The sequence below is a fragment of the Lichenostomus cassidix genome, chromosome 10, assembly GCF_008360975.1.
Source record: "Lichenostomus cassidix isolate B80296 chromosome 10, HeHo_3.0, whole genome shotgun sequence".
Classification (NCBI taxonomy): Eukaryota; Metazoa; Chordata; class Aves; order Passeriformes; family Meliphagidae; genus Lichenostomus; species Lichenostomus cassidix.
In genome coordinates, this window is record NC_139491.1 from 14,841,902 (window position 1) to 14,855,463 (window position 13,562).

General features: G+C 40.6%; 1 protein-coding gene across 3 annotated transcripts in view; it reads right to left on the reverse strand.

Moving 5' to 3' along the window:
- The window catches only part of APBA2 (amyloid beta precursor protein binding family A member 2), an 87,677-nt gene that overhangs the window by 7,356 nt on the left and 66,759 nt on the right, over positions 1-13,562 (reverse strand). For 2 of the 3 annotated variants that reach the window (XR_014854325.1, XM_085070797.1), the window contains exons 5-11: positions 13,293-13,438; positions 11,938-11,973; positions 10,270-10,356; positions 6,325-6,510; positions 3,477-3,656; positions 2,200-2,412; positions 1,282-1,401 (exon numbers count right to left, since the gene is read on the reverse strand). Coding sequence is in view for 2 of the 3 variants with exons in the window: in XM_085070797.1 (XP_084926923.1) it covers positions 1,282-1,401; positions 2,200-2,412; positions 3,477-3,656; positions 6,325-6,510; positions 10,270-10,356; positions 11,938-11,973; positions 13,293-13,438 (968 nt within the window). In the remaining variant the exon portion in view is untranslated. The remainder of the gene's footprint in view (positions 1-1,281; positions 1,402-2,199; positions 2,413-3,476; positions 3,657-6,324; positions 6,511-10,269; positions 10,357-11,937; positions 11,974-13,292; positions 13,439-13,562) is intronic. The other variant, XM_085070798.1, reaches the window with a different exon arrangement.

Here is a 13,562-nt window from a genome sequence, read left to right on the forward strand (position 1 = left end):
TGTGAATGAGCTCCTAAACTTGCTAATCAACCCACAGTGATGCCTATAGGTCCTTGAATGTATTCCCTTCGTTTTAGCATAGCACCAGGGAACATCCAAGATTTTCAAAGGTGTGCAATTAGGAAAGAGATCAGTGCCTCAAACAGATCCCTCTGCAAGATCAGTAAAACCAAATCCTGGGGTAGATATCACCTCGGAGGGCAGCCAGCTGGAGCAGGGTGTGTCCTTGATACCATGGGTGGTCTCAGGGAGGGACACTTCACACGTGGGTACAGCAGCAACAGAGATGGCCAGGAGAGCTGCAAACCCATCCAGAACCATCTGATTGCTGAAGTGCAGGAAGAGCCATGAACCACATCCTGAGAGTTACCTGCTACTCTTCCAAGGGTGGCAAACAGAAACCTGGCAAGTTCAACGGATGCATTTCACAGAACCGAGGATACAGCCCACAGTCCTTTGTGAAGTGGTTTGCTGTGTGAGCAGCCTGATTATTTTTTTTCCTAGACTGGAGGAAGAGGAGATGGTGATGGTCCTGCACTACTGCCAATCTCTAATTAGTGTCAGCCCCCAGAAAGACCAGTGAGTACCTGAGCTAGTTGTGTGGGGAGTTTGCTTTGGAAAGGTGTCAGAGAATGGCTGGGGAAGGAAGCACTGCAAGAGGAGGACCCTGAGGTGCCTAGGGTAAGTGTTCCCTGCCACATTTGTTCCCCTCTTTGCTGCTGGGGAAGCTGCAGCACACAGAGAAGGGGTACCTGGGCCACAATCTATACAATTACTTTGTAATGAGAGGTTTCGTTTCAGTAAGAGTTTAGTTTTAATAACAGGATGTCACAATTATATTCCCTTGCCTACTGCCGTGTGATCCACATAAATTATGCACAGAAGAAAAATTAAAAGTCTTAGTGAGTGTGTTATGAAATTTAAAAAAGAGAAACAGGATCAGATCTAAGACTAAAGACAGTTTTACAATTGCAAAAACCTTTTTCAGCATAACTTTTCCTTGCAATTCTGGCACTAATGGCAGTTATAATGAATTAGCAGATCAGGCTATTACACCAAATAACCTGGGCTATAAATCTTGTTGCTGTATTATGTAGGAAAATCCCTCAAGAATTTCTGCTGGTGTCATCCATTTGCATTATATTACTCAGAAACAATAAGGTTTTAATAAACAGTAGAAAAAGCGAGGTCATGAAAGATTCTTTCAGTATGTTTTTTGAAAGGGGAAAAAAAAAAAGGAAAGGGAAAAACCCCGAAATAATCAATGATACAGAAACTTACAATTCCATTCTGTACACTGAAGCCCAGCTGATATTTTAAGTCTGGCCGTTTTATGAGGACAGTAGTAACAGGAGGACAGCTGACAATGTTCAGTTTGACTTGTGTCTGATTCTTGAGTCCCTGTAAGATATTCCAAAAGTCAGTATTTCTGAAATGAATCTTACTGTGCCCTCACCAGTGATTTCCTAATTGCAAGAGTGTTAAGCAGCTGCTCTGAGAAAGACCAGCTAACACCAACAGAAACTTCTTGTTAACACAGAGCTACATTTATTTATTTCCCAAGATATTTGGCCCAACAAAACATTAAAATTTTGCCTTTAATTACTAAAGAAATTTAAACAAATCTTTCAATAAAACCCAAAAGTGACTAGTGCTTTCCCTATTCCAGCATTTGGCTAATTAACCTCCTGCTGCTGCTGCTCCTGGTAAATCTGCAGAGACATCAGATTTAGTCTCTGTGACTAAACATAATATATTCTGAGATTCCATCGTGTCTGCAGAATCATCTACTCACTTGATCTGTCCTGCAGTCTACCAGCCTCCATCCACTTTATCTGCATGGAGCCCAAAAAAGCATAGGAGATTTTAATCCTTGTATTTTATTCTGGAGGCTGTGGGGAAGCTGCAGACTTTGAAGATAGTCGAGTAACTTAATTTAGGCAAGTTTTTCAGACCTGGCCTCATTTGTTATAGCCCAGTATCAAAGCTGAAGTCATCTTCTCCAGCCCTAAATTTCTGTGCTTTATCACTCCTGAATCTCTAATTCTGCTTTTCGTTAATGACGAATTACTGGGTTTTTTTGCAGTGATATGAAAAATTGTATCTGCTGGAAATCTACTTGTCAGAAGGATCACTTGTCAGAAGATTACATCTCTGTTGGCTTACAATCTACAGCATAGAGTTGTAAGTTTGGGGTACCTTTATGATCCCTTGGCATGTTGCAAGAGGTAGCCCAACTAAACTGGTACCATTAATGGACATAATTTGGTCTCCAATGCTTAGTTTTCCTGAACGGGCTGCAGGGCCTCCATTCATCATGTTGGCCAGGATAACGGTGGGTAGAATGGATCCCCATCCAGATTCCACAATCACTACCCCAAGGATTTCTCCCTTCTGTTTTTCTAGCTGGAGCTGCAATTAAAAAGGAAAAACATTTTTTTGCTTTGATTCATCTGACTTTGAGCATGAATATCTCAGTCGCTCCTGAATAACATCTACAAATCACAAACCAAATTCTATTCTTTGCCATTAGGTGGTAGCCTGACTTCAAACTCACTCTTGACTGTGTAACACACATCTGTTTGTTCTCAGGGGTATCCTCCACTTATTTGTTGAAGGTCATGTAGGTCTAATAAGCAAAACACTAACCCATGGTTAACTCTGTCGAAAGTGCTGGAACTGGATGCCAAGTAAATGAATGCTAAGGAATTTCTGTCCATGGAACCTGGCAGCCTGAGGGGGAGCCTCCAGTATTTTGTGGCTAAAGCAGTGCCTGCAACACTGGCTGTGCTCCACTTCTGCCATTAGTGCTCAAGCTGTCTCTTGATCTCAGAAGGCTTGTCTGTCCTTCTTTTCAGGCAAGGATCTCCTGATGATTATTAACATTATTAATATTGTTAATTATTGAATATAATCATGCCTAGCATGTTAATGTAAGATCCCTGATGTAACATAAATGATTCCTTTTCCTGAACTGTGGTGATGTCAACTGGTTAGTAACCACAGCACAGCTCACACTTGCAGAAGCGGAGCAAGAGTTTAAGTAGAGAGTATACTCTTGAAGAAAGTATGGGGAATTATTTTCTTTCAGAAGTGGAAGGACAGGGAATGCTGATGGCCAGCTGACTTCTGCTGAGGTTATCTACTGCAGAACACCACAACTCTGTCAGCTCTTTCTGTATCAGTATTTTGGTGAAGCATAAATCACCTTGCTCTGTGTGCTGTGAATAGCACTGAGCTTACCTATGTCAGATGTAAATGCACTTTATTACTGTTCTGATTAATGGAAACAGAAAGATCCTAAACATGAAAACAAGAAATCCTAATAAACCATAAAGCTGGCTTTAGTAGCACAGTACTGACAAAGGACACATCTTGAAATTGTCATCCTTTTAAATGCCAAAAGATATTTCTGAGAACTACATTCCTCTGAGAAAAATGGATCAATCTGAAATGAATATGCAAAACTAGTTTACCTCTTTGCAGTTTTCTGAATTGGAGAAGTGTATGAGATCATCATTGTACATCTCTTGGGTATTGATGATGTCACTGTATTCTTTCTGACTGAGATCCTCTGGGTTAATTCCATTGGCCCTTAAAAACTCTTGGTAAGCCACACTGAAAGCTTGACCAATTGACTGAGCTATCAGCTGTGCCTAGAATGCAGAGCAAAACACACCTCAGAGAAAGGACAGACTAACAGGTTACCAATGAAACCACAAGAAATCAGGAGACAGACTGCATGTTAAGACAATCAAAATAAAGGATCCTGCAAAGTTCCTGCATTAGCATGGACAGAAGTCACTTTAAGGTCTGTTGTACAGAAAGAACCCATTACATCCACAATCAAATTGCAAACTCCATTTCAAAACCCTGCTGATCGCCTCTCCTCAGTAGGTTTCAGTAGCAAGCAGCCATATGCTGCTCGTGTAGCCATTCCAATAAACACTGCAGAGTACTGGCTTTGGCCCAACATGGAACAGAGCTGATGGGAAGGAGTGCCACAAGCCCTGCCCCTGAGCACAGGCTGTCTGCAGGGGTGAGGAGAGAAGGGATGCTCTGCTTGCACATGCCTTCACAGACACAGTGTGTGCACTGATGATTTTGGTTATGGTGTCACCTGCTGCTTCTCCTCCCTGGTTTTACAGGACTGAAAACACTGCTTCAACACAGCCATCTGCTCCCCTATTTCTGCCATAATGCCTGTCCCACATTCCCAGCAAACCAGTAATACCCCTATTTACCCACTGCACATCTAGGACAGCTATTCCCATTAACACCTCGACTAGCAATGTCAGGGATCATTTCTGGAATGCAGCCAGAGCCACGATTAAAGCTTGCTACTGTTGAGAACTCCTTTTCAAAATGCCCTCTTAAATTTAGGAGCACTTATCTGCACATGCCACTAGATGGCAAGGGAACACACAGGAACAGAGATCAGTAAAAGGAATGTGTTACCTGCTTTTTCTACACTTGAATTTTTTCCCCTACTCTGAGTTTACTGCAGCTCACAGGAGAATGCCATGAGTTTTGAGTATTTGTGGGTCATCATTTGTGCGGTCACGAAAAATATTACTAATCAAACTTGTATTCTGGAAATGCAACACACCTTCTTAGACAGTCAGTATGTTTTAGATGCATTATGAATGCATGGGGTTTTCTGGACAACATTATAAATCTGTATCTTCCTACAATCTAATAATCAGCTATTTTCTTTGATGCTAAAAGATTGTTTTCTTATTTCATTTGTGCTGCAGTACACAAAAGCACCAATCTGTCTGACTGGAAAATTACTTTAGAAAATTAAGGACATAAGTAGCCTAGCCAGTCACAACTGGTTTCTTCAGATTTTAAACTACATTTTCAAGTCTTATTACTATACCAAGAGGTTTGTACAGAATCACAGAATATGCTGAGTTGCAAGGGACCCATCAGGATCATCAAGTCCAACTCGTGGCTTTGCACAGGACATCCCCAAAATTCCATCCTGTGCCTGAGAGCATTGTCTGGAGGCTTCTTGAACTCTGTCAGGCTGGTGCTGTGACCACTGCCCTAGGTAGTATGGTAGTATAGAATTCACTCAGGACATTTTCATATCATTTTATTATTAAAATTTGTCACCAGTCCCTTCTGAGTCCTTCTAATCTCCATTGCTACTTCTCTGTAGTTCATCCTCTGCTTTTGCCTTCATTCTACATTCCCAGAACCAATATCTCCAGATGTCACACTCTATTTTATTGCTGCCAGTAATAGCCAGTTTTCACATCTTAATTTAATCTCTATCTCTGAGGTCTTGTGAATATTTATGGCAGTCTTCAGCATTATGCACAACTTAGAGATAATGTAATTAAGTTGCTTGAGAAGGTCACCCGAGCAAAGCTGTGACAGAGCTGAGCTAACTTGGTCTCAGAACAACCCCAGTCTAGCCCCCTAACCTTTAGACAATGCCATTTCTCCTTCACAGGTTTAATTGCTTTAAAATAATGAAAATGCATTGCTTAGCTCAAAAATATATGCAACCTCTGAGTTATGACTGAACCAAAGAACTCAATTATTTTTTAATTGGTATGCCAGAAATTATATCTGAAGTTGTTTCTATAATAACAGTGATGGGAAATGTTTCGTACTGCCTCTTACTGTCAAGATAGAAACAAACAAATACTGCTTTTTTTGTTTTACTGGCTTGGTATACTTTTCCATAAATGTTTTAGGTTGATGTCCCTTGCTCTGCCACTTCAGACACAAGTATCTATTTCACTACAAACCCAAACCTGGTTTTGTAGTGGAAAACACAAAACATCCTCTTTTGTCACAAGAGGTATGGGAAGGCACGTCAGCACTTTTTACAACAGTGAAACCTGATGTACAGCAGCGATGCACAGAACTCTAAAATTCTATCTAAAAATTCTAATTCATAATCTTCGCTAGGATGAAAAAAGAGAACTGAAAAAAGTAAACAGCTGAACGTGTTCTTAAACACCAAAGGATCAAGTGGCACGTTGGAGAGTACATACAACTACAGGTCAGCAGCCACAGGGAACCAGGAGTGGGTAGAGGGCAGCCTTGTGCAGTCCTGCCAAGGCAGAAGATGTTCTCAGCAACTTGGCTTCAGTTTGAAAGAGCTCCAGAATGGCTCCGCCTCATTGCAAGCACCTGGAGGCACAGATGTGTCATTTTGTGCCAACCCACTGGACTAAAGGATATAATCCAGGATGAATGATCAATTTGATATCCCACAGGTAAATCTTGCCCATGAATGGCCATTGACTTCAGAGATCGCTACATGACCTCTGTTGTTTAAACAAACTGACTGCATTTACTTACATCCTCAGACTCAAAGACGTGGCAGATCATTTTGTACTGCTTCTTTCCCTCCTGGGCGCCAGGAGTGGTTTCGATGCAGTCCTGGGAGGCAGACCTGGGCATGCGGCGCCGCGCCATCAGCACCACGATGTTGCCGATGTCGGCGATGTAGGAGATGGTGCGCAGCGCGTGGTCCATCATCGTCTCCTGCACAGAGCAACGACAAGACAGCAGTTCTCCCTGCCTGCTGCTCTCCTACAAATACTGCATCTCCCCTCTCCTTGATGGTCTCTTGCTTGAGAAAGACAAAAGCTACAGAAGCACTTCCTGTGGGCCCAGACCTGATATTCCCTGTGCAGTCGATGGTTTCAACTCCCAATGGAAGCTGAGTGGCTGGTCAAGGCATTGGCTTCAATGGAAGTGATGCCTGAGCAAATACAGCGTGGTTGCTACTGAAAAGCAGGAATGAAAAGCTATGCTACTGTTTTACAAGTATTTTCATGCTGTTGGAAAGTGATGTTATTTCTTTGCATATTTTGCCATTGTGAAGATGAACTGTTCTTAAAGAAACAGAAAGGGTGCATCTGAAAACTGCTTCTTGCTGGGGTCACTGGTCAGTTTGGAGAGTTTTTCCAGGCTTTTATCTCAAACTAGAAACAACCAGAATCATAACAGTTGTAGTGGTCAAACTAGTTGAGAATGTGTCCTGACCATCCCTGTCCCTCACCCTGAACAGCTAAAAGCATCCACCAAATTCTGTCTGAATAGGAACAAAAAAATGTGGTATGAGACAATTTACAATTTTCATAATTTATATCAGCAGCAGCATTCTTCATATAAACAGCTTGGCATTAGTTTAGCATTAGTTGAACAATTTTCTAAGGCCTAATGAAGAAAGATTGTTTCTCTTGTCAACAACAGTAATTGTTTCAAGAAATTCCGTACAATTTAACTTGACAGAGAAAACTATAAATTACCATTGTTTTTTAGAACCACTTGTCTTGCTGAAGATAATCATTACCCATAAAATTATTGTAATGATTCTTCTCAGGCTTGAAATAATGCTTATGCCTAACCTATGAAAAGTAATGGTGGTTAGGAGGTGGTTTGGGGAGTGTCTCTAAGGGCTGCGGGAGCTCAGGAGGATTTACAGCACTTCTGTCAGAATGGAGAAATGGTTTTTAATGGACATCTCTCAGCAGGATGTGGGGAGCTCTGCAGAGATAATTGCTTTCTGCAGTGTGCACTAAGTGTTGTGTAAGGGTGTAATCATACATGCAGTGTGCACAAGAGTGAATGCACTGGGAAAATGAAGGCATTTAATCTCACCTGCCAAGAAAGGCTTTCTGCCCATATCATCACACAGATGTTACTCAAAAGGTTTGGGTTTTTTTTTTTCCCTTGCAGGGTGAAAACAATCATTCCACCTACCCATCCCACATTTTTCCTGTCCAATGCAGTAACAATTAGGAATGAGGCAAATACTATCTAGTGACTGCAAACATGTGTTTACTTTTGACTTATTTGTGACTGACTTTTTCCTTTCTCACTCCATCTTCCATTATACTCAATTTTCCATTACCAATATCTCTTTTCCAACCCTCTCTTTTATTACTTTCCCATAAATCCCTTTATCTCTGCCCATGTGCCTCTTTATTCTTTCCCTTATCCATTTTCTAGTCCCATCCATTCCATCCTTATTATCCTTGTATTTGTCCTTAGAAAGTCAGCCTCTCAGCCTTTTTTGAAAGCTCTGTTTTCTTCTCCTGTCTCAATTGCCCTTTTTAGATTATCCCTTCCTTTCCACTGAATTCTTTTAGAATCTTGTTTGTTGCTTCTCTTGAAACCCAAAGAACTGCTGAAGGAGGAAACCTAAGCATTCCTCCAAGTTTTAAAGTGCTGTAGTCCCGTGGGAGTGTGAATTAGACAGCCTAATGAGTCAGGCGATTTCATGGAGCCAATCATGCGCCAGAGTCTCTGCACACACACATTTGCGAGCCCTACATCTTTATTTTTCTTTCCTAGTTTTCACAGTTGCTTCACTCCCAGCTTCTCTTCACTGTCTGAGCAAGAAGCTGGGAGAGGCTGCTGTGGCTTCTGCTGCTTTGGGCACTGAGAGCAACCCCACAAAGCTGTGGCACAGTGAAGGATTCCCCTCTTATCAACAAGGCACGTGGCCAAAGCTAAGGCTGCTCCTTCTGCAAAACAGGTGGTGGACTTGGGCTGAATGTATTCAGCAACTAAATGCATAAGCAACTACAAAGTGGCAGGGGTGCCATTTCCTAGTGCTGCTGAGGGCAATAGAATCACCTCTGCTGGCTCTCCTCCAGCCTGGGAATGCACCTGACTCGCACTGCTCAGCATTTTGAACCTTGCTACATGTCATTTTCTGAATGGGAATTTTACATTTTCATTCAGCTCTTACCTCACATGAGCTCACAACGCTACAGATGGATTAAAACACATGGCACGCTGCAGAAATAGGGTTTATGTAATTGATAAAGCCATGAACGTAGAGATTGTCTCTGCCAGCTGCCACCCCAGCTGAAATAGACCTATGGTAATTGCACCAGTCAGGAACTTCACCAGCACTGAAAAGTGTTACCAAGCCAAAAATGCTAAAAAGTCATGGCAATAATTCTGTTACAGCTCTCTGAAAGACACACGGTAAAAAAAACACCCCAAACACAACCAAACCAACAAACCAAAAATCACAACCAAAAACCCAGAGCAAACACCAGAGAGCTTGGAATTGTAACAATTTCCACTATTACTATTTTCATCTGGTTGAACAGCTCAGATATTAGATACCATTCATCAAGGAGGATTGCATTTTGCATCACTACAAATCTCAGGGGATCAGAAGAAAAGATGACAGTTCCTTTGACAGTGTGTATGGACTACTTCAAAGGACTTTCCCATTTTATTTTTAAAAGGATTGATGTTCAGCTGAAATGTTGAACTATTTAAAGAAGCAAGAAGAGTGACTTCCACTAAGTCTAATCCTTACTCAACAAAGAGACCTTACCTATTTACTGCCATACATTCCAACTATAAACTGTAGCTGTTCATTTATCAATAATTGCCTGTAGTCATCTTTACACTGATTAATTATGAGCATTTTGTTTTCTGCTAATGCAAGAAGTAGTTATCAGCTCTTATAATATAATCTCTGGATGATGCATGTGTACCATGAGGTCAAAAAAAGGCTGAGCCATAAGCAGTAGTGGTATTGCTTATGGTGGATGAAATGCAGTGTCAGGGGGATTTATGGATGGCAGACTGTAAATATTGCTGCCCATGTTAGATGGGCTATTCTACTCATCTGGCTCATCTCTTGGGAATTCTAGTGTCATGTTGAGGACATCTGCTGATACTAAAAGAAAAATAGTCAATTTCCTGGAGATATTATCATTACCCTCACATTAAAGGACAGTAATACTCTCCTAAATTTCAGGAAGAAGAAGGTGCTTTGTAGTTTCCATTGTTAGAAAAACAAATTCTATAATAATTAAAATCCTGCTTTTATATGAATGATTTATAATTTACCTTAGCCAAGAGGATGGTGGCTCAGATGTGATTTATGGAAAAAAATTGAGATTAAATGTTAAAATTGGCAAGATATGAATGGCTTAGTCAAAGCAGCAAATGGCTTCCCTGTTGGACTGTAAATCTGGGGTCCAAAACTGTTCCAGAAGTGCAGTGTACATGCATTCTGAAAGGCTTTTGAATCTTTTTCTAAATTGAATTATAGCTCAATTATAGTAACAAGCAGACATCTTCCAATACATCAAATAAGCAAAACTGGTGCCAGTCTTACTATATTGGCAAGTGTTAGAACAACAGGAGCTCTTTCTGAATAGTCTGCATACCTGAATCTATCCAGGTTTAATAAAGTGTCCCAGTAATTGTACAGGAGCATGGTCTAACTCAACATTCTTTTCAAGAGGTTTAAAGCCAACTTACCTGTGTGTCTGCATTTAAAACTTTGATTCTCTGTGTGGAGATGAACAGATCCACCTCAGTCAAGGCCTGGGAATCTCCCTCAGAAGTCTAAAAAACAGATGCTTTGTTACAAGAGGATTTTTTTTTTTCAGAATGACAAACTCACTGACTGCTTCAAGCGTAATGTGATGTGAGGCAACTGCAGTTTAAACCACTAGAGAGATGGCTATTCCAAGGTGTTTCTAGAGACATGCAAAGAGTACATTTATTGCATAGACAGAGTGAAGCATACTCTGATTTTCTGGTAAGAAGGAGTTTTTGGAGCTTGTGGGACTGACAGCTCAAGTATTAAAATTCTTTATTTATGGCCAAAACAGGAGAAAAAGTATGGCTGTTTTTCCCCCACTTTTTCACTGATGCACTTCAGGACTTGAGACACCAGAATTGAGAAGGTAGGAGAACTGAGAAAGTGACTTAGTCCCCATCAGCTCTTTAGCCCTTGTCATCTTCAGCGAGGTCACCAAAAAAATTCAGTGCAAACAGATGCTCAGTACTGTGGTGGGGTTTAGGACTCTTTTTTTTTTTTAAATCTTTTTAGGGTTTCTTTTCTTAGAAAATAAAGACTTTTGCACTGAACTAATATTTCTCTCGTACCACAGAAAGCTGTCAGGTGACTTCTAGACTGCAATATCTGACCACTGCTCAGGGGGGAAACATTTCCATACCCCATAAGAGGCCATGGTCACAGAGCAAGAGGGATCACAGTGTAATGCCACATGCCAAAGTGTGAGTCCTGGCTCTGGCCACCTGAGAAAACAGCAGAAGAGGTGGCAAAGCAGCTGCTACCTCTCACTGCAGCCTTGTCCAAGAGCTTCCCTGACTCTCTAGTCCAGCAGGAACATATGTGTTCCTCCAGGCTGCTTGTCCACAGGGCACCACTGCAGCTGGCTTTCAGCAGCACCTGTGGCAGCAGCCTCAGAATAAAATGGCCACAGATTGTCTCATCCTGTGCTAAGGGAAGGCACAGTCTCCAGGTCAGGCACTGGCTCATTATGAGAATTATGTATTTGCTATTCTTTTTTGGAGTTTTAAAGGCTTAGCTATGCCTATAATTCATTCAGATTAATTTTACTTGAATTAACTTCCAGCAAAATACAAAGCAAGCCCATACTTTGGCAGAGACTACTTGTATTGCTTCCATCCTTTTGGTGGTATTTTTGTCAACTGTATTTAGTAACAATCTGAAGTATTGTTTTTAACTGAGTGCAATGTTTCCTGTATGAATTGTTCCAGCTACTATATGGTGAATTTATTTTGGTTTTAAATATCAACAATAATTTAATAAATACACAGTAAGTCACAGGCACAGGAAATACATCTTACTGCTTTGGTTAGTAAAATCAAAATAAGCATTACATTCAAAAATATCTCACAGATAACAATGGCTGTACATCTGGACTAAACAAATCATAGGTATTCAGCAGAAGGGCAGCAGACAGGCACTCCAGCAAATGCACAATGAAGAAAATGAGTTCCTTTTACTCCATTCACTATTCTACTGTGTATCAAAGAAGAAACCAAAACGACAACTTTATGAGGATCTGTAATGAAAGATATGACACTCCATGGAAAACAAGGACAACAAAAATGTAAGTAAACATTAGCATTCAAGAAAAACAGTTTACACACCGCTTTTTTCTTGATTTTAGCCGCCTTTTGCATCCTCTGAGGAGTAGCATAAAAAAAAGAATGCAGACAGATGTACACACAGGGAAAGAGAAAAGACAGTGTGGGAAGTCAGGGAAACTTTTTGACTGTGAATCCAGGCTGTTGAAAATTAAAAAACTGGGAGCAGTGGGGGAAGGATGTGCAAGAGAAGAAGATTTGTTTATACCTTCTGCAGTTCTCAAGCATAATTCTATTTCATGGCATTATGCACGTTGACAGTTGATTACAAAAGAATTGGTACCAAAGTGCTGTCTGTTACCAGCTGCTCCCAACACTTATCCTGCTAAATTTACAGCAGTCAAAAATGGCAGCACGTGCATCTTAAACCCAAGGTTTTCTCTCTGTGTTCATCACACATCTACATGTAACTGTTGAACAAAACAGAGCTCAAACTCCCTGCCATGACTCTCTAGAGGAGTCAAGTACCCCTGACAGCCAGGGGTGGTATTAATATACAAAACAGTTTCTAGGGAGTTAATTGTAAGCAACAATTACTTACTGCAGCTCAAGACATCACAATATGCTAAATAGAAACTGAAAGGTTTGGAAAGTTTAAAGAACTGGACCTTTCTTGCATTCCATTTCTTTCTAAGTGTTAAATCAATCATCAGTCACAACAATCTATTTTAAGTGGCCTTTCCAAACTGGTTTCCTTCAAAAACTTGCAATTTTTAGCAATTAAGTATTTCATTGACTATGCACATTCTTTTTCTCCTCGCATTTAAATCTGCCTCTTTCTAACAATGTGTTCATTTAGATGAGGTATTTACAGCAAAGGCAGAATAACTTCTGAAATAAAAAAATCTTACATGGATTCTTAACCAAAAATATTTTCTTTAAACAGCTGAATGAAGCAGTATGTGGTACATTATTTACAAATAAATTGTTCACTGTAAATAACACCAAGTCCAAACAACAGTAGTGGATATTCTTGTCCTAAAAAGTCATAATATAAGTAATAATGTTGAGACTGACTTTCTTAATTTGTAGTAAGTTAAAGGAAGTGATAACAGAAGAGTAAAGTCACAAACAAATATCCTGTGCTTTGCCATTGGAATATTTTCTAATTGCAATCAGCTATTTGTCTTTCATACTTGAATTTTTCATACAGCTTCCAAATAATTTTGAACAGACTCTGGAATAATTTCTATTTTGCTGTATGCATTTGTATAGCAAGCACTGGAAACTAATGGTATTTACTCATTGCTACTTACCTAAGTGCACCTCAGGAGAGGTTTGAGGCTGCAGATCCTGCACCCTTCAGGGATCAGCTGCCAAAGGATCAGAGTATTCTAGAGCCCATAAAGATGCCCTACCTTGACTCGACTCACAGCCTCCTGGGCCTGCATCATGCGGATGTTTTTGGAAGGGTTGCGCTCAGACAGCAGCTGGGTGGAGCCCAGGTAATTAGCTGCAAAGATGATCCCATCAATGAGGTCCTCAGGTTCACAAGGTCCTGGAACTGACAGGAGACATTTACAGTTATTGCCTTTCTAAGGAGGGGAGGGATGAGAAATTGAATAAGGGATATTGAGGCTTGAACAACCTTTCTAATACTGGCACTGTGCTCATCATCCTCTTTATTC